General features: G+C 43.1%; 1 protein-coding gene across 1 annotated transcript in view; it reads left to right on the top strand.

The window, feature by feature from the left end:
* LOC139413739 (voltage-dependent calcium channel subunit alpha-2/delta-3-like) overlaps positions 1 to 25,519 on the top strand; it is a 77,073-nt gene that overhangs the window by 23,815 nt on the left and 27,739 nt on the right. The window contains exons 11-14 of the mRNA XM_071161459.1: positions 2,950 to 3,063; positions 15,256 to 15,334; positions 16,560 to 16,705; positions 17,112 to 17,129. Coding sequence (XP_071017560.1) covers positions 2,950 to 3,063; positions 15,256 to 15,334; positions 16,560 to 16,705; positions 17,112 to 17,129 — 357 coding nt within the window. The remainder of the gene's footprint in view (positions 1 to 2,949; positions 3,064 to 15,255; positions 15,335 to 16,559; positions 16,706 to 17,111; positions 17,130 to 25,519) is intronic.

Raw genomic sequence — 25,519 nt, 5'->3', positions numbered from 1 at the left:
ATTTGTCAAAACTCAAATCCTCCCATGGTATCATGTATTCTACCATGAATCTGTTCTAAACATTATGGTCTATCTGGGTGGTATATCTTTAATTTTATGTGTAGTTCACTGTGGTGGACAGGCTTTCAATGCTGTTAGTTTGATCCAATGCTGCCTTATTTACAGTTCTCTGCCTCTGACAAACCTGCCTAGCTCTAAACCTGCTCTTAGCATTGACCATATTGTTGACAAAATACATTTAAATCATTTGCTCCATATGCTGTGTTTATATTGGTCTCTTTGACATATCTACAGTAACTCTTTAGCTTTAAGGGATGCTCTGAGCAAGGTCAACTTGTGGTAATCTGCAGTGTGTGTGGAGACGACTGTGCATGCATGTGTGAGGGATGAGTGTGTGTCAAGAGAGACAGTCCGTGCGGTATTGTAATCCTGTGTGTGTATGTATGCCTGTCTCCACACACACTCTTACAAAACGCCGCTGCCGGTGTGTTTTGGGAGCAGAGCCATGCTCAGCTCAGCGGCTTTTAGACGGCAATAATGGTGCTCACTCCACAAAGCTCTATTTCTCCACATTCCCTCTGTCACGGGTCAATAAGCTATTTAATTACCACCATGCATCTTCTGCCATCAGATTAATGTGGGCTGCACTTCCCAGTTTATTTACAAAGAGATTATCTGTGTTTTAGTCCCTGATGGGACACCAGTATCGGACATCATCAGACATCAGCAAGGAAAACAGACATTACAGGCATGGCCAAGGGCAGAGGTGACAGGCAGCTGAGTTTTAAAGCGGACCTGGGTTCAAATACTATTTGAAATCTTTAGCATTTGCTTTAGCCTGCCTGGAGTGCCAAATGGGCAGGGTTTTTATTTCGTATGACTATTATATTGCTTCCATTGTCTCATGGAAAACTCAAGCCCAGGATTTGAAATGATTTCAAATGGTATATGAACCCAGGTCTGTGTCAGAGTTAGACCAGGCCTCAAAGACAGAGATGGGATAGGATTAGAGGACAGATGAACATGCCCCGTGGATAAATGGTGCTTGTTTTTGAAGATAGTCAGCTGGCTGTCGTGAAGACCATGTGGTCCAAGGCCATCCACAAAAAAAGGCTTCTGAAAAGGCATTCCGTGAACCAGTTATCAAAACTGCAAAATGCAACATTTTAATAGATGATTTTATGAATATAAACACTGTGTCATTCAAACCTTGTAACAGCTGCACATTAGTTAAATATTATAAATCAAAGGTACGATTTGAAATCATAGCACATTTTTGATCATTTCTCCTCGCAGCATTATGAGGTTGCCATGTTACATCTCGGTTACAATTTTTACACAAGTTCCGTTGTACATCCTTGCAGAAACATGCAAAATATATTATTATATATTATTCTGACAACTGGAGAAGAAACCAAAGGGAGTGACATAAAGGACAGGTAATCAAGGAGGTGATGGAGTCCAGGCAAATGGAGAAGAAACCAAAGGGAGTGACATAAAGGACCGGTAATCAAGGAGGTGATGGAGTCCAGGCAAATGTGTGTATCGCTGGTGACAGGTGTGCGCCATAGACGAGCAGCCTGGTGATCTAGAGGCTGAGAGGGAGCACACATGACAGGTGATGTCAGTGCCTACAAAAAGACGACATTACTATTGCTCTCTATACAGCTGCCAAAAATGTCTTCACACTGTACTGTACCTGGTTAAAACATTCTCATTTCGGGGTTCATCTGGATCAATGACAGTAACACGTGTTGCTTGAGCTGATGCATGGACGAACACACAAATAGTGTGCTTCTACACCTGCATTGCTTGCTGTTTGTGGTTTTAGGCTGGGTTTCTGTACAGCACTTTGAGATATCAGCTGATGTACGAAGGGCTATATAAATACATTTGATTTGATTTGATTTGATTCTGTGCGCCAGTGTGCAAAAAAAGTAACGAAGGTGAAACAACGTCGGAACGTTGCTGGGGAAATTTCCAAGATGCTCTGTGATTTCAAAGCTAAATAATGTGCCACTTCTAGTTTTTAATCACACCGTATTCATGTTCATAACATTATCTACAAACTGTTGCTGAAATTTTACACTGCTGTTTTTGTTCAACTCAATGAGTTTCACGGAACAAGACCAAAATATTACAGTGCCTTGGTGGGTGGCCACCAGGCTTTAAACATAAAGATATAATGGTGAATCAACAACAAGTGGGACACAATCATGAAGTGGAACGACATTTATTGGATATTTCAAACTTTTTTCTCAAAAACTGAAAAATTGGGCATGATGATGGCAGCAAACTCTTGTTCAGTGAGGACTCAATGACCTAAATGACTAATGATGATAAATACAATCCACCTGTGTGTTTAAATGCACCTGCACTGTGATAGTCTCAGAGGTCCGTTTACTGTTGTGAAGAAGTTTAAAACCGGATTTGGATACAAAAAGATTTCCCAAGCTTTAAACATCCCAAGGAGCACTGTGCAAGCGATAATTTTGAAATGGAAGGAGTATCAGACCACTGCACATCTAGCTCATACAAGGAGAAATGTTTTAAATTGCACAAATCTGGCCTTTATGGAAGAGTAATTTCTTAAAGATATCTAGTCATGTGGAAGAAGGTGCTCTGGTCAGATGAAACCAAAATTGAACTTTTTGGCAACAATAATCCCCACTGTCAAACATGGTGGTGGCAGCATCATGTCTGTATATTTATATAAATTAATCATCTGAACTTCAATTAACCAAAATATGCTTATAACTATAGTCAAGTCACGAGCCTGTATTTTTGCAACTGAAGTGCAACACAGTCCCAGACAAATCTCAACTCTCTTCCTGAATGTGTGTGTATCTGTAGTTTAACCAGACTGGGCATGGCAGTGTGTGTAGCCAGGCCATCATGCTTGTGACTGACATATCTCAACTCTCTTCCTGAATGTGTTTGTATCTGTAGTTTAACCAGACTGGGCATGGCAGTGTGTGTAGCCAGGCCATCATGCTGGTGACTGACGGGGCCACCCAGATGTACGATGATGTTTTCGCCAAGTTCAACTGGCCAGACAGAAAGGTGAGAAATTGATCTCTCTCTCTCGTAAACATTACACTCACAAAAATTCCAAAAGAATAAAGACAGTTCAAATATTATATATACCGTGTTGTAATGATCTGCAAATAGTTAAAGTACAAAAGGGAAAATAAATATATGTTGTATTTACAATGGTGTTTGTTCTTCACTGGTTGCCCTTTTCCTGTGGCAACAGGTCACAAATCTTGCTGGTGGGATTGCACAGTGTGGTATTTCACCCAATAGATATGGGAATTCATCCAAATTGGATCTGGGGAAATAGGTCTCTCTAATATGGTCATACATTTGGCAAGAGGTTATGAAGTGCAAATCAAACTTTATTTGTCACACGCGCTGAATACAACAGGTTTAGACATTTCTGCAAAATGTTTACTTACAAGTCCTTAACCAACAATGCAGTTCATGAAAGAGTTAATAAAATATTTACCAAATAAACTTAAGTAAAAATAATAATAAAAGTAACACAAAATAATAACGAGGCTATATACAGGAGGAACCGGTACCGATGTGAGGGGGGTACAGGTTAGTCGAGGTCATTTGTACATGTAGGTAGGGGTAAAGTGACTATGCATTGATAATAAACAGCAAGTAGCAGTGTACAATACAAATGGAGGGGAGGGGGTGTCAATATAAATAGTCCGTGTGGCCATTTTATGAATTGTTCAGCATTCTTATGGCTTGGGGATAGAAGCTGTTAAGGGGCCTTTTGGTCCTAGACTTGGTGCTCCGGTACCCGCTTACCTTGCGGTAGCAGAGAGAACAGTCTGTGACTTGGGTGACTGGAGTCTGACAATTTTATGGGCTTTCCTTTGACAGCGCCTATTATATAGGTCCTGAATGGCAAGAAGCTTGGCCCCAGTGATGTACTGGGCCGTACGCACTACCCTCTGTAGCGCCTTATGGTCAGATGAGCAGTTGCCATATCAGGCGATGTAGGATGCTCTCGATGGTGCAGCTGTAGAACTTTGAGGAATTGTGGACCCATGGCAAATCTTTTCAGTCTCCTGAGGGGAAAAAGGTGTTGTCATGCCCTCTTCACGACTGTGTTGGTTTGATGGGACCATGATAGTTTGTTGGTGATGTGGACACCAAGGAACTTGAAACTCTCAACCCGCTCCACCACAGCCCCGTCAATGTTATTGGGAGCCTGTTCCCGCCTTTTTCTGTAGTCCACGGTCTGCTCCTTTATCTTACTCACATTGAGGGAGAGGTTGTTGTCCTGGCAGAACCCTGCCAGGTCTCTGACCTCCTCCCTATAGGCTGTCTCATCATTGTCGGTAATCAGGCCTACCACTGTTGGGTCATCAGCAAACTGGCCATGCAGTCGTGGGTGAACAGGGAGTACAGGAGGGGACTAAGCATAGACCCCTGAGGAGCCCCTATGTTGAGGATTAGTGTGGCAAATGTTGTTACCTACCCTGGGGGCGGCCCGTCAGGAAGTCCAGGATCCAGTTGCAGGGGAGGTGTTTAGTCCCAGGGTCCTTAGCTTAGTTATGAGCTTTGTGGACTACGCAGAGCTGTAGTCAATGAACAGCACATCTCTCACATAGGTGTTAATTTTGTTCAGGTGGGAAAGGGCAGTGTGGAATGTGATTGAGATTGCGTCATCTGTGGATCTGTTGGGGCGGTATGCGAATTGGAGTGGATCTAGTATATCCAGGATGATGTTGTTGATGTGAGCCATGACCACTCTTTCCAAGCACTTCATGGCTACCAACGTGAATGCTACAGGCGGTAATCATTTTAGGCAGGTTATCTTCACTTCCTTGGGCACTATGGTGTTCTGCTTAAGACATGTAGGTATTACAGACTCGGTCAGAGGTTGAAAATGTCAGTGAAGACACTTGCCGGACATTTTCCACCATAATTTGCAAATAAATTCATTAAAGATCCTACAATGTGATTTTCTGGATTTTTTTTCTCATTTTGTCTGTCATAGTTGAAGTGTACCTATGATGAAAATTACAGGCCTCTCTCATCTTTTTAAGTGGAAGAACTTGCACAATTGGTGGCTGGCTAAATACTTTTTTGCCCCACTGTATAAGTCTTTGCTAGGTAAAGCCCCGCCTTATTTCAGCTCACTGGTCACAATAACAACACATGCGCTCCAGCAGATATATCTCAATGTTCATCCCCAAAGCCAACAACTCCTTTGGCCGTCTTTCATTCCAGTTCTCTGCTGCCAATGACTGGAATGAATTGCGGAGAAAAAAAACATTTATTAAAAAAAATAATAATAATAATAATTAATGTTTTTTTTTTTAGTAGCAGACGTTGGAGACTTATACCTCCCTCACTAACTTTAAGCATCAGCCATCTGAGCAGCTAACCGATCGCTGCAGCTGTACATAGTCCATCTGTAAATTGCCCACCAAATCTACCTACCTCATCCCCACATTGTTTTTATTTACTTTTCTGCTCTTTTGCACACCAGTATCACTACTTGCACATCACCATCTGCTCATCCATCACTCGTGTTAATTTGCTAAATTGTAATTACTTCGCTACTATGGCCTATTTATTGCCTTACCTCCTCACGCCATTTGCACACACAGTATATAGACTGTTTTTTTCCTATCGTGTTATTGACCGCTTGTTTATTCCATGTGTAAGTCTGTGTTGTTGTTTGTGTCTCACTGCTTTGCTTTATCTTGGCCAGGTCACCGTTGTAAATAAGAACTTGTTCTCAACTAGCCTACCTGGTTAAATAAAGGTGAAAAAATAAAAAATCGTTCTCCATTCATTTTGTAGTTATCGTTGTGTGAACGCTCCTGTTCACTTGAATATAAAAAATAGTTGTATCATTATTGTCCTTCGTATGGACGGCCCTTTGGAGCTAAAATGATCTCCTAACCTGCTATGAAAAGGCACTTCCGGTCGTAGCTGCACTCCCTCTAGTCACAACCATGTGATTTGTTGAGTCACCTCAACTGACATTACAAAAAATGTATTTCATTGTTTAAGCCACATTAGTTAGTATCATTTGAATGAATATTCTACATTACCATGGCAGTCCACCATCAGTTGAAAGAACTTTCCAAAATACCATGAAAATTATTGCATCACAATACCAGGCAGCCATTGCAAGTGTACCATTTTAAAATCATGGATATTATATGGCTGTTTGATTTTCCTTTTTGATGTTTGGAGAAAAATGTAGTTCTTATTATTCAGTTACAGCTTTTAGCACAGTAAATCTACAATTAACTGCAACATACAAAATGTCGTAAAGCCTACATTGATGATGTAAATAGTCATAATGGAGGGACTGTGGATGGACTTTCCAGCCATCCTTTAGAGGAAAGTGAGGAGATGAATCTCATCAGGTGTTCAGTGGCATCTGTCTGTCTGACCTCCATCCACCTTAACAGATTGGTCTGGCTCAATCAGCCACTCATGCAGACAGTGAACTCTGCTCCTGCATGTGCTTTGCTAGAGGAAAAGGACTGGATGTACTCTAGAGCCTCTCTCCTCCTGTCTTCTCTGCTTATACTGCCCCAGGCTGGTTATCTGTGCTCTAGAGCCCCTCCCTCCTTCCGTATCCACAGCCTTCTCCCTGCCTCTACTACAATCAAAATGGTTAAAAAAAGTTTTTTTTAACAATTCTAATAAACGCAACAGTTTAATTTTTGTAATCCATCAGATTCAGGGCTTTTGGTGGTAATTACATATATTGTAAAAAAAATATATATATATATATTCTTAAAATCCACTCATATTCTTATTGTCACAGGTATTTTTTTAATATTTTGTTAAAATGAAGAAACGTATGTGCCTCATTTGCATGATTACACCTGCACTGCCTAGACGGCTTTATTATTTACTGTTGTCACGTTCTCTTGCATAATTCAACAAGTGTCAATAGCAGAATACCCTCGGATTTAAAAAAATCAACACCTTTGGTTCTAGATTATACCTACCTAAACATACTTTACATTGTTTGTGAGATCAAAGTATCACTATAATCAGTGTTCATTTTCGGAAGTTGCTTTCATTTCAGCGCATCTAATGTGTAAACATTTGAACTTTATTAAATTATGACTTTTCTCAATTCCACAAAAACACCCATCAAAATAAAGTTATCTTTCTTCTCTTACATGTGTCGAGGCGGTGCGTTAAATCCCCAACAAAGCTTTAGCGTTCATAGATTCAATGGAAATATATTAGCTGAGTTTGAATACTCACTCTAACCTCACTGTTTTTGACATAAATTGTGTATAGAGTATGCTTATTGGTCATAGTATGGATAGAGTTAGTATGTCACAAGTTCCCAGATGTTGTACTACATTCGCCAAAATACGAAGTATACACAGTGGACATCATTTCCGTACTTATAGGGCCCATAATGCAATTCTTCAGGAAATGGGCGTGGCTTCACAACGTTTTCAGATTTGAAGAAAATGGTGGAAAATATGCAACGAGAGCGGATACAAATTCATTGCTTTAACTAATTATGACAAATGTTAAGAAAATGTTGAGCAATGTTGCAAGCAGCACATATACAATCACCACCGCTCTGGATAAAATGAAAACTTTTTAACCAGCTCTGCTAGGGCGAGTAAAATGGTCAGAGTGAGGTGTTCTCTCATTTGTGTCTGGAAGTAGCTAGCCTGTTAGCTTGGGTGCTTGACTGCTGTTCTAAGGTCAGAACGCTCAAGTCACCCTACTCCTTGGCCAGAGCATCCAGTGTGCGCTCTGAACGCTCCCAGAGCGAAATGCTCTGAATTTACAAACGGACAATCTGACAATGATCTGAATTTACAAATGCCCAGAGTGCACTCTCACTTGGCTTCCCTGGCTAAAGCAACAGACTCCCCACATGCAAAAATACTACAGTTTACAATAGAAGACTAATGTACTTCTAGAATTCTGTACTATACTCCACACTGTAGTATCCCTTGATCATGTGTAGTTGTTACTATAGAATTTCATAGTGTACTGTAGAATACTACACTAGTCAGCAAAAACACTATAGTTTAACTATAGTAATACTACAGTATTTAAGTTGCATATATACCCCATCCATTCCCCTCCCCATATCCCAATTTGTGTGCCACCCATGATCAACTTACGTATCAAGTATAGACCATATTGTGTTCCTCACAGGCCTACAGTTCCTACCTACAGGTTATGAAAAAAGTGCTATTTTTGTAATTGTCCCGTAGGTTTTGTCAAGGAGAAAGCTCCCACTTCTAAAGATAAAACAAAAACACTACAGTAATGTCCACAAAACACTACAGTAAATACTATAATATAGTATTTATATATATGGTTTAGCTATAGTAATACTACAGTATTTATACTAAACAGTTCATTTATATTTTCCATACATTTGGGTGAGGTTTCCCTTGCCTGGTTAGCCTCGTTTCACTGCCAAAAATACAATTAAACCAGCTAGTGTTCAGTGAAATAACAATGTCAAATGCAGGTAGTGTCACAACTCCCACCGAAGGTGGCTCCTCTTCCTGTTCGGGCGGCGCTCGGCGGTCGTCGTCACCGGTCTACTAGCCGCCACCGATCCCTTTTCCCTTTTCTGTTGGTTTTGTCTTATTGGTTACACCTGTTTCTTGTTTAGGTTTTAGTTGAGCTATTTAAGCCGGGAAGGCCCGCCTGCTCTTTGTGCGGGCTTATTTTCCTTTGTTCATGCTTGTGGTTGTGCGATTTCCTTTTGTTTTTCTCCGGACTGGTTGGGTCCTGGTTTTGGGCCGGTCTTGTTCTTTCGCCTGGTGTTTGGCGTGACCATTTTCCCTGCGTCGGAATAAAACATTGTTCTTTACCCTCTACTTCCTGCGCCTGACTCCGCACCCACTACGCAGAGAGTGCATTACAAGTAGCCTAGTAAAATAATTAACATCCAATGACATTAACCGTTACTCTCGTGGGAATTCCACTAACGGTCCAGATGTAGCCAAACGTAGCTGCTGCTCATGTTGGTATCTGTACTGATGGCGCAAAAGCCATGACAGGGAGACATAGCGGAGTGGTAACGCGTGTGCAAGAAGTTCCTCCCAACGCTACTTGGGTACACTGCAGCATCCACCGTGCACCGAGGCTCTTGCTACCAAGGGAATGCCTGACAGCTTGAAAGACATTTTGGACACCACAGTGAAAATGGTTAACTTTGTTAAAGCAAGGACCCTGAACTCTTGTGTATTTTCTGCGCTATGCAATGATATGGGCAGCGACCACGTAACGCATTTACAACATACAGAAGTGCGCTGGTTATCAAGGGACAACGTTTTGACATGTTTTTTGGAAATTGAGAGACAAGCTTAAAGTTGTCTTTGCTGACCATAATTTTCACTTGTCTGACCGCTTGCATGATGACGAGTTTCTCACACAACTGGCCTATCTGGGTGATGTTTTTTTCTCTCCTGAATTATCTGAATCTAGGATTACTGTGACTCGCCGCAACTATATTCAGTGTGCGGGACATAGAGGCTATGATTAAGAAATTGGAGCTCTTCTCTGTCTGCATTAACAAGGACAACACACAGGTCTTTCCATCATTGTATGTTTTGTGTGCAAATGAACTCAAGCTTACAGACAATGTCAAATGTGATACAGCGAAGTACCTGAGTGAGTTGGGTGCGCAATTACGCAGGTACTTTCCCAAAACGGATGACACAAACAACTGGATTCGTTATCCCTTTCATGCCCTGCCTCCAGTCCACTTAACAATATCTGAACAAGAGAGCCTCAAAATTGCAACAAGCAGTTCTGTGAAAATTGAATTTAATCAGAAGCAACTGCCAGATTTTTTGGATTGGGCTGTGCTTAGAGTATCTTGCCTTGGCAAATCATGCTGTTAAGACACTGATGCCCTTTGCAACCACGTACCTATGTGAGAGTGGATTCTCAGCCCTCACTAGCATGAAAACTAAATACAGTCACAGACTGTGTGTGGAAAATGATTTAAGATAGAGACTTTCTCCAATACAACTATCAAGGCACAAGGCGAGACCCAGATGGCTGGAGTCTTACAATGTTTACTAATCCAAAGGGGTAGGGAAGAGAATGGTTGTGGACAGGCAAAAAGGTCAATACCATACTAGAGACTAGAGTCTAGGAGGTACAGAGTGGCAGACAGGCTCGTGGTCAAGGCAGGCAGAATGGTCATGCAGGCGGGTACCAAAAACAGGCAAGGGTCAAAACCAGGAGGACTAGAAAAAGCGAATAGCAAAAGGAGTTTGGGGAAAAACACGCTGGTTGACTAAACATAGAAGACGAAGTGGCACAGAGAGACAGGAAACACAGCAATAAATACACTGGGGAAAACAAGCGACACCTGGAGAGGGTGGAGACAATAACGAGGACAGGTGAAACAGATCAGGGCGTGTCAACAACCCAACATTGCAGAGTTATGTGCATCCTTTCAAGCACACCCTTCTCATTAACCTGTGGTGAGTTATTCACACTTTCTGATGAACAAAAATAAGGTTTGTACAGTGCCTTCAGAAAGTATTCACACCCTTTGACTTTTTCCACAATTTGTTGTGGTACAGCCTGAATTTAAAGTGGATTAAATGTTGTCACGCCCTGACCTTAGAGAGCCTTGTTTATTCTCTATTTGGTTAGGTCACGGTGTGACTTGGGTGGGCAAATCTATGTTTCTATTTCTTTGTTGGCCTAGTATGGTTCCCAATCAGAGGCAGCTGTTTATCGTTGTCTCTGATTGGGGATCATACTTAGGCAGCCCTTTTTCCCTCCTTATAGGGTGGGATGTTGTTTTTGCATAGTTGCTGTCTAGCCCTGCAGAACTTTATGTTCGGTTTTTGTATTTTGTTGTTTTGTCGGAGTTCAGTACTAAAAATCATGAACACTTTCCACACTGCGCTTTGGGTATATCCATCTTTCAACGAATGTTGAAGATCCCACCACCAAAGGACCAAGCAGCGTGGCCAGAAGGAGCAGACATCCTGGACATGGGAGGTGCCCTTGGATGGTAAGGGATCCTGGATGTGGGAGGAGATCCAGGCCGGAAGGGATCGCCTTCCATGGGAGCAGACGGAGGCAGCGAGGGAGGAACAACGACGACACCGGGGTTCGCGACCACGAAGGAAGCACGGGAGGCAGCCACAAAAAAAAATCCAGACCTCCAGTGCGCCACCACGGCCCAGTATATCCTGCGCCGGCCATACAAACTGTGTCTCCAGTGCGCCTTCACTGCCCAGTGCGTCCTGTGCCAGCGCCCCGCACGAAGCCTCCAGTGATGATCCATGGCCCGAAGCCTCCAGTGATGATCCATGGCCCGACGCCTCCAGTGATGATCCATGGCCCGACGCCTCCAGTGATGATCCATGGCCCGGAGCCTCCAGTGATGATCCATGGCCCGGAGCCTCCAGTGATGATCCAAGGTCCGGAGTCTACAGCAAGGGTCTGCAGTCCAGTCCAGCACCCAAGCTAGCTTGCTAATGTTGGCTAGCTTGCTAGCTACTTCCAGACATAAATGAGCCCAGTACATCACTGGGGCCAAGCTTCCTGCCATCCAGGACCTATATAAGGTGGTGTCATAGGAAAGTCCATTACATTGGCAGAGACTCCAGTCACCCAAGTCATAGACTGTTTTCTCTGCTACAGCACGGCAAGCGGTACCGGAGCGCCAAGTCTAGGACCAAAAGGCTCTATAACAGCTTCTACACCCAAGCCATAAGACTGCTGAACAATTACATTGCCCCCCCCCCCCCCTAGCCTCGTTATTGTTATTTTATTGTGTCACTTTTTATTATTATTTTTTACTTTCGATTTTCTGGTAAAAAATTTCTTAACTCTTCTTGAACTGCACTGTTGGTTAAGGGCTTGTAAGTAAGCATTTCACTGTAAGGTCTACACATGTTGTATTCGGCGCATGTGACAAATACAGTTTGATTTGATTTGATTTCCGCGGTCGAAAAAAGGACAGGCACAAGTAAGAGTTTGAAACAGTTGCATTAGTAAAATGAAAGCAATCAATCCAATGAGATTTAAGTGACAGGTGGATTTGGCACTATTCAGACACAGGAAGTAGACAGATCCAAGGTGGGGCATGCGCGTTGCCAATCTATACTGCCCGAGGCTGTCTCTCCATATGGTAGATCTCCTCTCTCCTCATGTATCTATCCTCAGCCTTTCCTCTGCCTCTGTCCCAGACTGACTACATACGGACTAGAGTCCCTCTCCTCCTCATAGCACCAACATACTCTTCTCCCTGCTTCTGCCTCTCAGTCTCTGCCTCTGTCGCCCCAGGCTGGCTCTCTATTGGAGGGTCATTCTGGCAGGAGGGCACACTGTGACAAACGACTTGGTGAAAACGTTAAACAAATGCAATTTAAATTAAATGGGCTGCTGTACTATTCACAGTGCAATAAAAACAACACCTTGGGGCCCTTTTGTCCAGTCCTATCAAGCATGTATGTGTCGGCAGACTCGGCACAAAGGAGCAGTATCTGGCAGTGTAACCTCCATCCCCCCACATACCCGGAGGGGCAGTATTTGGCAGCCGTTCACTCTGAGCCGTGGCTGGCGGATGCCACAGAGAAAATTCTAACTGTCTCTTGTTTCTCTGTGCTGTCAACCTTGGTTTATACACACAGATCTAATTAAGTGCAGACATGCAGATCATATGGATGAGCAAGAAACAGAGCAAGAGGAAGGAAACATCATGAAAATGAGAAGAGGATGCAGGAGAGGAGAGAGGAGAGCAGAGATGAAGGGAAGGGAAAGGAAAGGAAAAGCAAGGAAAATAAGAAAGACAGAGAGCTATACTGAGTGCTGGGTCTTTCATTGTGAGGCACAAACAGTACTGTAGTAGTCCATACATCCACCCTCTCCTCTCCTCTCTTCAGTGGTAGACTATACATCCCCACTCTTCTCCTCTACTTTCCTTTTCTCTCATCTCCACCTCTCCTCTCTTTGGTGGTAGACGATGCATCCACCCTCCTCTCCTCTCATCTCCTCTCCTCTCTTCGGTAGTAGATTATACATCCACTCTCCTCTCCTCTCCTCTCCTCTCCTCTCTTCGGTAGTAGATTATACATCCACCCTCCTCTCCTCTAATCTCCTCTCTTCAATAGTAGACAATACAGTTGTGGCCAAAGGTTTTGAGAATGACACAAATATTAATTTGCTGCTTCAGTGTCTTTAGATATTTTTGTCAGATGTTACTATGGAATACTGAAGTATAATTACAAGCATTTCATAAGTGTCAAATGCTTTTATTGACAATTACATGAAGTTGATGCAAAGAGTCAATATTTGCAGTGTTGACCCTTCTTTTTCAAGACCTCTGCCATCCGCCCTGGCATGCTGTCAGAATGTTTGGGTTTTTGTTTGTCCACCAGCTTCTTGAGGATTGACCACAAGTTCTCAATGGGATTAAGGTCTGGGGAGTTTCCTGGCCATGGACCCAAAATATTTATGTTTTGTTCCCCGAGCCACTTAGTTATTACTTTTGCCTTATGGCAAGGTGCTCCATCATGCTGGAAAAGGCATTGTTCATCACCAAACTGTTCCTGGATGGTTGGGAAAAGTTGCTCTCGGAGGATGTGTTGGTACCATTCTTTATTCATGGCTGTGTTCTTAGGCAAAATTGTGAGTGAGCCCACTCACTTGGCTGAGAAGCAACCCCACACATGAATGGTCTCAGGATGCTTTACTGTTGGCATGACACAGGACTGATGGTAGAGCTCACCTTGTCTTCTCCGGACAAGCTTTTTTCCGGATGCCCCAAACAATCGGAAAGGGGATTCATCAGAGAAAATGACTTTACCCCAGTCCTCAGCAGTCCAATCCCTGCACCTTTTGCAGAATATCAGTTTGTCCCTGATGTTTTTCCTGGAGAGAAGTGGTTTCTTTGCTGCCCTTCTTGACACCAGGCCATCCTCCAAAAGTCTTCGCCTCACTGTGCGTGCAGATGCACTCACACCTGCCTGCTGCCATTCCTGAGCAAGCTCTGTACTGGTGGTGCCCCAATCACAATGCTGAATCAACTTTAGGAGACGGTCCTGGCGATTGCTGGACTTTCTTGGGCACCCTGAAGCCTTCTTCACAACAATTGAACTGCTTTCCTTGAAGTTCTTGATGATCCGATAGATGGTTGATTTAGGTGCAATCTTACTGGCAGCAATTTCCTTGCCTGTGAAGCCCTTTTTGTGCAAAGCAATGATGACGGCACATGTTTCCTTGCAGGTAACCATGGTTGACAGAGGAAGAACAATGATTCCAAGCACCACCCTCCTTTTGAAGCTTCCAGTCTGTTATTCGAACTCAATCAGCATGACTGAGTGATCTCCAGCCTTGTCCTCGTGTTAACGAGAGAATCACTGACATGATGTCAGCTGGTCCTTTTGTGGCAGGGCAGAAATGCAGTGGAATTGTTTTTTGGGGATTCAGTTCATTTGCATGGCAAAGAGGGACTTTGTAATTAATTGCGATTCATCTGATCACTCTTCATAACACTCTGGAGTATATGCAAATTGCCATTATACAAACGGAGGCAGCAGACTTTGTGAACATTAATATTTGTGTCATTCTCAAAACTTTTGGCCACGACAGAGGAAGTAGACTATACATCCATCCTCTCCTCTCATATCCACTCCTCTCCTCTTTGGTAGTAGTGTATACATCTATCCACCCCCCTCTTATCTCATCGCATCTCCACTCCTCTCCTCTCTTCAATAGTAGACTATACATCTATCCACCCTCCTCTCATCTCCACTCCTCTCCTCTCTTCAATAGTAGACTATACATCTATCCACCCTCCTCTCATCTCCACTCCTCTCCTCTCTTCAATAGTAGACTATACATCTATCCACCCTCCTCTCATCTCCACTCCTCTCCTCTCTTCAATAGTAGACTCCTCTCCTCTCTTCAATAGTAGACTATACATCTATCCACCCTCCTCTCATCTCCACTCCTCTCCTCTCTTCAATAGTAGACTATACATCTATCCACCCTCCTCTCATCTCCACTCCTCTCCTCTCTTCAATAGTAGACTATACATCTATCCACCCTCCTCTCATCTCCACTCCTCTCCTCTCTTCGGTAGTAGACTATACTTTCATCCTCCTCTCATCTCCACTCCTCTCCTCTCAGGAAAATGGAGCACCATGTGATTCCATCAGTGCACATGTTTATGTATTCTCTATTTAAATCACCACACTGTAAATGGCTGATGTCCCTTTCTTCTTCAAATAGGTGCGCATATTCCCTTACCTGATTGGCCGAGAGTCTGCCTTTGCTGATAACATGAAATGGATGGCCTGTGCTAATAAAGGTTTGTCTTTTCTTAAAAATTGTATAATAACCACATACACTATGTACCAAATACACTACACAGCACATGTATACTATTACTGTGATGGTATGTTGAATGTGTGGGTATGAGTGTGTGTTGGGTAGATTGTCTGTGTGTGAATGTGTGGGCGTGGTGGGTAGATTGGCTGTGTGTGAATGTGTGTTGGGTAGATTGGCTGTGTGTGAATATCAAATCAAATCAAATAAAATTTATTTATATAGCCCTTCGTACATCAGCTGATATCTCAAAGTGCTGTACAGAAACCCAGCCTAAAACCCCAAACAGCAAGCAATGCAGGTGTAGAAGCACGGTGGCTAGGAAAGACTCCCTAGAAAGGCCAAAACCTAGGAAGAAACCTAGAGAGGAACCAGGCTATGTGGGGTGTCAGTCCTCTTCTGGCTGTGCCGGGTGGAAATTATAACAGAACATGGCCAAGATGTTCAAATGTTCATAAATGACCAGCATGGTCCAATAATAATAAGGCAGAACAGTTGAAACTGGAGCAGCAGCACGGCCAGGTGGACTGGGGACAGCAAGGAGTCATCATGTCAGGTAGTCCTGAGGCATGGTCCTAGGGCTCAGGTCCTCTGAGAGAGAGAAAGAAAGAGAGAAAGAGAGAATTAGTGAGAGCATACTTAAATTCCCACAGGACACCGGATAGGACAGGAGAAGTACTCCAGATATAACGAACTGACCCTAGCCCCCCGACACATAAACTACTGCAGCATAAATACTGGAGGCTGAGACAGGAGGGGTCAGGAGACACTGTGGCTCCATCCGAGGACACCCCCGGACAGGGCCAAACAGGAAGGATATAATATGTGGGCGTGAGTGTGTGTTGGGTAGATTGGCTGTGCTGATGTGTGCAGAATGGAGTGTTAGTGGAGACACAGGGCTCAGGGGCCATACCTGCCTAATCCCTCTTTCTGTCAGAGACTTTCCCCCTGGACACCTGCCGCTGATGGCTACCGTGTGCCCATGCTCCAGATGAGAGGTGAATGCTCTGGACTGGGAAAGTCACAGTCAGGAAAAGTGATCACTGTGGGATTACACAGCCCAGCTACTCTAACTTTATTCTGACACTCACAGTAACACACACTTACTGGGAAATACCCCTAGTGTGATACATTGTGTGTGCGTGTGCACGTGCGTGCGTGTGTGTGTGTGTGTGTCTGTGTGTGCGTGCTTGTGTGTGTTGCCACAGGGTATTTCAGTCAGATCTCCACACTGGCTGATGTACAGGAAAATGTGATGAGGTATCTTCATGTTATGAGTCGTCCTAAAGTCATCGATCATGAACATGACACGGTCTGGACAGAGGCCTACATGGACAGCACTGGGAGTATCATAGTGAGTAGAAAAGGGCATGAGTGTACATGTGTGTACATAATGTACTGTATGTGTGCGCATGTGTATGTGCTTGTGCGTTTGTGTGTGTGTCCGTGTGTGTGTGTGTGTGTCCCTGTGTGTGTCCTCTCTGATCAGTCCTCTTCATGCTACACGAGGGATTCCTCATTATGAGCTTCATTCATTTGACTGGATTTTCCAGTTTGACTTGTTCTGCTCTTCTGTGTGCAGAATGATGATATACTGTCTGTCTGTCTGTCTGTCTGTCTGTCTGTCTGTCTGTCTGTCTGCGTGTCTGTCTGTCTGACTTACTGACTGTCTGTCTGACTGAGTGTCTGTCTGTTTGACCGAGTGAGTGAGCGACTGTCTGTCTGTCAATCCTCATATGTAATTTTTCTGTCTCATGCAGCTCTCCCAGGCACACAAGGTAAAGCCTTTCTCTCTCTCAGTTAAATTTTAAGTTAAAGGCTTTATTGGCATGGGAAACATATTGCCACGGCTAGTGAAATACAGTGGGGCAAAAAAGTATTTAGTCAGCCACCAATTGTGCAAGTTCTCCCACTTAAAAAGATGAGAGAGGCCTGTAATTTTCATCATAGGTACACTTCAACTATGACAGACAAAATGAGAAAAAAAATCCAGAAAAACACATTGTAGGATTTTTTATGAATTTATTAGCAAATTATGGTGGAAAATAAGTATTTGGTCCCCTACAAACAAGCAAGATTTCTGGCTCTCACAGACCTGTAACTTCTTATTTTAAGAGGCTCCTCTGTCCTCCACTCGTTACCTGTATTAATGGCACCTGTTTGAACTTGTTATCAGTATAAAAGACACCTGTCCACAACCTCAAACAGTCACACTCCAAACTCCACTATGGCCAAGACCAAAGAGCTGTCAAAGGACACCAGAAACAAAATTGTAGACCTGCACCAGGCTGGGAAGACTGAATCTGCAATAGGTAAGCAGCTTGGTTTGGAGAAATCAACTGTGGGAGCAATTATTAGGAAATGGAAGACATACAAGACCACTGATAATCTCCCTCGATCTGGGGCTCCAGGCAAGATCTCACCCTGTGGGGTCAAAATGATCACAAGAACGGTGAGCAAAAATCCCAGAACCACACGGGGGGACCTAGTGAATGACCTGCAGAGAGCTGGGACCAAAGTAACAAAGCCTACCATCAGTAACACAAGTAACGCCGCCAGGGACTCAAATCCTGCTGTGCCAGACGTGTCCCACTGCTTAAGCCAGTACATGTCCAGGCCCGTCTGAAGTTTGCTAGAGAGCATTTGGATGATCCAGAAGAAGATTGGGAGAATGTCATATGGTCAGATGAAACCAAAATATAACTTTTTGGTAAAAACTCAACTTGTCGTGTTTGGAGGACAAAGAATGCTGAGTTGCATCCAAAGAACACCATATCTACTGTGAAGCATGGGGGTGGAAACATCATGCTTTGGGGCTGTTTTTCTGCAAAGGGACCAGGACGACTGATCCGTGTAAAGGAAAGAATGAATGGGGCCATGTATCGTGAGATTTTGAGTGAAAACCTCCTTCCATCAGCAAGGGCATTGAAGATGAAATGTGGCTGGGTCTTTCAGCATGACAATGATCCCAAACACACCACCCGGCAACGAAGGAGTTGAAAGTACGTGTTGCCCAGCAACAGCCCCAAAACATCACTGCTCTAGAGGAGATCTGCATGGAGGAATGGGCCAAAATACCAGAAACAGTGTGTGAAAACCTTGTGAAGACTTACAGAAAACGTTTGACCTCTGTCATTGCCAACAAAGGGTATATAACAAAGTATTGAGATAAACTTTTGTTATTGACAAAAAACGTATTTTCCAACATAATTTGCAAATAAATTCATTAAAAATCCTACAATGTGATTTTCTGGATTTTCTTTTCTAATTTTGTCTGTCATAGTTGAAGTGTACCTATGATGAAGATTACAGGCTTCTCTCATCCTTTTAAGTGGGAGAACTTGCACAATTGGTGGCTGACAAAATACTTTTTTGCCCCACTGTAGATAATCAACAAAAGTGAAATAAACAATAAAAATTAACAGTAAACACTACACTTCCAAAAGTTCCAAAATAATAAATACTTTACAAATGTCCTATTATGTCTATATACAGTGTTGTAATGATGTGCAAATAGTTAAAGTACAAAAGGGAAAATAAACATATGTTGTATTTACAATGGTGTTTGTTCTTCACTGGTTGCCCTTTTCCTGTGGCAACAGGTCACAGATCTTGCTGTTGTGATTGCACACTGTAGTATTTCACCCATTATATATGGGAGTTTATATGGGAGTTTTCAAATTATTTGTGGGTCTGTGTAATCTGAGGGAAATATGTTGGTGGTCATACATTTGGCAGGAGGTTAGGAAGTGCACTCAGTTTCCACCTCATTTTGTGGGCAGTATGTACATAGCCTGTCTTCTCTTGAAAGTCTTTGGCGGCCTTTCTCAATAGCAAGGCTATGCTCACTGAGTCTGTACATAGTCAAATATTTCCTTAATTTTGGGTCAGTCACAGTGGTCAGGTATTCTGCCACTGTGTACTCTCTGTTTAGGGCCAAATAGCATTCTAGTTTGCTCTGTTCTTTTGTAAGTTCTTTCCAATGTGTCAAGTAATTCTATTTTTGTTTTCTCATGATTTGGTTGGGTCTTATTGTGTTGCTGCTCTGGGGCTCTGTGGGGTCTGTTTGTGTTTGTGAACAGAGCCCCAGGACCAGCTTGCAAAATTCTGCATGCAGAGTCGCAATTTGTTTTTTGTACCATTTTGTGAATTCTTGGTTGTTGAGCGAACCCCAAACCTCACAACCATAACGGTTAATGGGTTCAATAACTGATTCAAGTATTTTTTGCCAGATCCTAATTGGTATGTCAAATTTTATGTTCCTTTTGGTGGCATGGAAGGCCCTTCTTGCTTGTCTCTCAGACTATTCACAGCTTTGTGGAAGTTACCTGTGGTGCTGATGTTTAGCCCGAGATATGTATACATTTTTGTGTGCTCTAGGGCAACGGTGTCTAGATGAAATTTGTATTCGGTGTCCCAGCAACTGGCCCTTTTTTGGAACACAATTTTTTTGTCTTACTGAGATTTACAGTCAGGGCCCAAGTCTGACAGAATCTGTGCAGAAGATCCAGGTGCTGCTGCAGGCCCTCCTTGGTTGGGGACAGAAGCACCAGATCATCAGCAAACAGTAGACATAAGACTTCAGATTGTAGTAGGGTGCTGCAGACTGTTCTAGTGCCCTTGCCAATTTGTTGGTATTGTCATGTCCTGACCATAGAAAGCCTTTATTTTCTATGGTGGAGTAGGTCAGGGCGTGACTGGGGGGTGTTCTAGTTTATTATTTCTATGTGTATTCTATGTTTTCTATTTCTTTGTTGGCCGGGTATGGTTCCCAATCAGAGGCAGCTGTTTATCGTTGTCTCTGATTGGGGATCATACTTAGGCAGCCTTTTTCCATTTGTTGTTTGTTGGATCTTGTTTTTGTATTGTTGCTTTTGAGCCCTACAAGGCTGTACGTTCGTTCGTTTGTTTGTTTCTCTTTATTGTTTTTGTTGCTGGTTCACATTCTAATAAATTATGATGAACCCAAATCACCCCGAGCCTTGGTCTACCCATTTTGACGAGCGTTACAGAAGATCCCACCAACAACGGACCAATCAGCGTGCACTGGAGGAATGCCAGGAATGGAGGACATCCTGGACGTGGGACGAGATTGTGGCAAGAGACGGAAGCCTGACATGGAAGCAGGCGAAGGCAGCGAAGGAGGAACAACGACAACACCGGGGTTCACGACCACAACAGGAGCCCGAGAGGCACACGGGTTGGTCGGCAAAGCCGAGGGGCGAGTCTGAGAGCGAAGAGGAATATTGGAATAGACTGAGCGAGGAGTATTGTGAGATAGTTGAGGGGAGTGATGAGGTAGAATGGTTGGTTTGGTGTCTGGAGCAAGACAGTCACCGTGAGGAGCGTGGGACCAGTCAGGCACCATGTTTTGCGGAGATACGCAATGTGTGTCCAGTGCACATCCACAGCCCGGTGCGTTCTGTGCCAGCTTCTCGCACTTACCGTGCAAAAGTGAGCATCCAGCCAGGACGGGTTGTGCCGGCTCAGCACTCCTGGTCTCCAGTACACCTCCTCAGTCCCGGATATCCTGCGCCGGCTCTATGCACTGTGTCACCAGTGCGCCTTCACAGCCCAGTGCGTCCTGTGCCAGCGCCCCGCACTTGCCGGGATAAAGTCAGCATCCAGCCAAGATGGGTTGTGCCAGCTCAACGCTCTAGACCTCCAGTGCGCCTCCACAGTCCAGTACATCCTGTTCCTCTTCCCCGCACTCGCCCTGAGGTGCGTGTCATCAGCCCGGTGCCACCTGTACTGGTCCCACGCATCAGGCCTCCAGAGCTTCCGGCGACAGTTCCCAGTCCAGAGCTTCTGGCGACAGTTCCCAGTCCAGAGCTTCCGGCGACAGTTCCCAGTCCAGAGCTTCCGGTGACAGTTCCCAGTCCAGAGCTCCCAATCAGAGGCTCCCAGTCTATCGTCTCTGATTGGGGATCATACTTAGGCAGCCTTTTTCCACTTGTTGTTTGTTGTATCTTGTTTTGTATTGTTGCTTTTGAGCCCTACAAGGCTGTACGTTTTGTTTGTTTGTTTGTTTGTCTTTCTTGTTTTGTTGCTGGTTCACATTCTAATAAATTATGATGAACCCAAATCACACTGCGCCTTGGGCTACCCAATTCGACGAGCGCTACAAGTTATATGTTGAAGAGTGTGAGGCTTAAGCTGCATCCCTGTGTCACCCCCTGGCACTGTGGAAATAAATTTTAACCGCACACTTGTTTATGTACATGGATTTTACAATGTATGTTTTCCACCAACACCACTTTCCATCAATTTGTATAGCAGACCCCCATGCCAAATTGAGTCGAAAGCTTTTTTGAAATCAACAAAGAATGAGAAGACTTTGTTTGTTCGTCAATTAGGGGGTGTGCAGGGTGAATACGTGGTCTGTCATACCGTCATTTGGTTAAAAGCCCATTTGACATTTTCTCAGTAAATTGTTTTCGCTGAGGAAAAATCTGCTATTAATGATAATGCAGAGGGTTTTCCTAAGGTTGCTGTTGACGCATAAACCCCGGCAGTTATTGGGGTCAAATTTGTCTACACTTTTGTGGATTGGGGTGATCAGTCATTGGTTCCAAAAACCAGGCAAGATGCCAGAGCTGAGGATTATGTTAAAGAGTTTAAGTATAACCAATTGGTCTGTATATTTTGTCATTAAATTTAGGATACCATCAACCCCACAGACCTTTTTGGGTTGGAGGGTTTGTATTTTGTCCTGTAGTTCATTCAATGTAATTGGAGAATCCAATGGGTTCTGGTAGTCTTTAATAGTTGATTCTACGATTTGTATCTGATCGTGTATACATTTTTGCTGTTTGTTCTTTGTTATAGAGCCAAAATGATTGGATAAGTGGTTTATCCATACATCTCTGTTTTGGATAGATAACTCTTCGTGCTGTTGTTTGTTTAGAGTTTTCCAATTTTCTCAGAAGTGGTTAGATTCTATGGACTCTTCAATTACATTGAGCTGATTACTGATGTGCTACAACTTATTTTTCCGTAGTGTACAGTATTTCTGTTTTGTTTTAGTGCTTCACCATAGTGAAAGCGTAGGCTCAGGTTTTCTGGGTCTCTATGTTTTTGGTTGGATAGGTTTCTCAATTTCTTTCTTAGGTTTTTGCATTCTTTGTAATGGGTCTGTGTGTAGCTGGTAAGGAGGAGTCAGGTGCAGGACAGCAGATATGAGTAATGAACGTACTTTACTCAAGAATACAAATACACGTTGCATTGCGAAAGTATTTGGCCCCCTTGAACTTTGCGACCTTTTGCCACATTTCAGGCTTCAAACATAAAGATATAAAACTATATTTTTTTGTGAAGAATCAACAACAAGTGGGACACAATCATGAAGTGGAACGACATTTATTGGATATTTCAAACTTTTTTAACAAATCAAAAATTGAAAAATTGGGCGTGCAAAATTATTCAGCCCCTTTACTTTCAGTGCAGCAAACTCTCTCCAGAAGTTCAGTGAGGATCTCTGAATGATCCAATGTTGACCTAAATGACTAATGATGATAAATACAATCCACCTGTGTGTAATCAAGTCTCCGTATAAATGCACCTGCACTGTGATAGTCTCAGAGGTCCGTTAAAAGCGCAGAGAGCATCATGAAGAACAAGGAACACACCAGGCAGGTCCGAGATACTGTTGTGAAGAGGTTTAAAGCCGGATTTGGATACAAAAAGATTTCCCAAGCTTTAAGCATCCCAAGGAGCACTGTGCAAGCGATAATATTGAAATGGAAGGAGTATCAGACCACTGCAAATCTACCAGGACCTGGCCGTCCCTCTAAACTTTCAGCTTATACAAGGAGAAGACTGATCAGAGATGCAGCCAAGAGGCCCATGATCACTCTGGATGAACTGCAGAGATCTACAGCTGAGGTGGGAGACTCTGTCCATAGGACAACAATCAGTCGTATATTGCACAAATCTGGCCTTTATGGAAGAGTGGCAAGAAGAAAGCCATTTCTTAAAGATATCCATAAAAAGTGTCGTTTAAAGTTTGCCACAAGCCACCTGGGAGACACACCAAACATGTGGAAGAAGGTGCTCTGGTCAGATGAAACCAAAATTGAACTTTTTGGCAACAATGCAAAATGTTATGTTTGGCGTAAAAGCAACACAGCTCATCACCCTGAACACACCATCCCCACTGTCAAACATGGTGGTGGCAGCATCATGGTTTGGGCCTGCTTTTCTTCAGCAGGGACAGGGAAGATGGTTAAAATTGATGGGAAGATGGATGGAGCCAAATACAGGACCATTCTGGAAGAAAACCTGATGGAGTCTGCAAAAGACCTGAGACTGGGACGGAGATTTGTCTTCCAACAAGACAATGATCCAAAACATAAAGCAAAATCTACAATGGAATGGTTCAAAAATAAACATATCCAGGTGTTAGAATGGCCAAGTCAAAGTCCAGACCTGAATCCAATCGAGAATCTGTGGAAAGAACTGAAAACTGCTGTTCACAAATGCTCTCCATCCAACCTCACTGAGCTCGAGCTGTATTGCAAGGAGGAATGGGAAAAAATGTCAGTCTCTCGATGTGCAAAACTGATAGAGACATACCCCAAGCGACTTACAGCTGTAATCGCAGCAAAAGGTGGCGCTACAAAGTATTAACTTAAGGGGGCTGAATAATTTTGCACGCCCAATTTTTCAGTTTTTGATTTGTTAAAAAAGTTTGAAATATCCAATAAATGTCGTTCCACTTCATGATTGTGTCCCACTTGTTGTTGATTCTTCACAAAAAAAATACAGTTTTATATCTTTATGTTTGAAGCCTGAAATGTGGCAAAAGGTCGCAAAGTTCAAGGGGGCCGAATACTTTCGCAAGGCACTGTATATACAACACAATAAACTAGCCCACAATAACGGACCATAAACATACAAACAAACAATCACTCACAAAAACAATGGGGGAACAGAGGGTTAAATAATGAACAAGTAATTGGGGGATTGAAACCAGGTGTGTAAAACAAAGACAAAACAAATAGAAAATGAAAAGTGGATCGACGATGGCTAGAAGGCCGGTGACGTCGGCCGCCGAACACCACCCGAACAAGGAGAGGGACCGACTTTGGCGGAAGTCATGACATTCTTCATCAAAACATTTGTCATTGTTGTCAATTTTCTTTGGTTGTCTGTTTGACATTTTTAGATTTGATAGGGAAGCTGAGAGGTCAAATATACTGTTTAGGTTTTCTACTGCTGTCGTGTCTTTACTATCATTAAATGAAGACTTGTAGTTTTTATCAAAGATTGTCTGTAATTATTATTACGCGATTAGACTGATTAATCATGTAACTGTAATTAACTAGGAAGTCGGGGGCATCAAAGAAAATATTCAGATTACAAAGTTATAATTTTCCTAATATAACTTTTCAGATATTTTCATATCTGAAGAAAAGTCTTCTGAATTAATGAATTATTTATTTTACCTCACGTTAGTCTTATTCCAACCGTTGTAAATTATTGCTTATCTGCACGAACCCCGTCTTCACTATGAGTCATCCATACATCAATTGTCTTAAATCATTTATTTACTAACTAAATAATTCACAGAAATGCATAAACAAACAGTAGATAGTTACAAGGAAATGATAACGGAGTTTCCCTGGCATCGCGGCTTGGTGTACAAAAGGGAAGTGGGGGTCGACTGAGATAAGACAACACACAGTTGATAATTATAACAATTGAAATGCTAATCCTTTGCACATGAACGCTCACTCATTTGTGAACAATTGCAATCAACATACTGTATATATTTACGCTCAGTGTGTCGTCGGGGTCTCTGTTGAAAAGTTTGTTTCTGTTGGAGAGCTTGCCCTCTCTGTCGTGGTTAGAATGGATAGTTCAGAGTGACATTCATTCGTGTCGTTATGGATAGATATTTCGGCAGTTGTCGGTCTTCATGTTCATTGATACCGAATTCCTAGCTGCAGACTAGTAATTAATATCAAAGACTTGTTCTTATTCTGTCGGTATCGATAGTCTAAGAGTTTAACCACGTGAGATGGGATGGTTAAAAGATTCAGTAGTCTGGTCTCAAACCTTGGCCCTCTCGTTATCGAGGTAAGCTGGTCTGCAACCTTTGTCTTCTCGTAATTGAGGGAAACATGGTCTGTTGAGAAATTCTCAAAGTGGGGGTTTTATTCGGGAG

This window comes from Oncorhynchus clarkii, chromosome 7 (genome assembly GCF_045791955.1).
Source record: "Oncorhynchus clarkii lewisi isolate Uvic-CL-2024 chromosome 7, UVic_Ocla_1.0, whole genome shotgun sequence".
NCBI classification, from domain to species: Eukaryota; Metazoa; Chordata; class Actinopteri; order Salmoniformes; family Salmonidae; genus Oncorhynchus; species Oncorhynchus clarkii.
The sequence above is the reverse complement of the archived record's forward strand: the minus strand, read 5'-3'. Positions and strand labels throughout refer to the sequence as shown.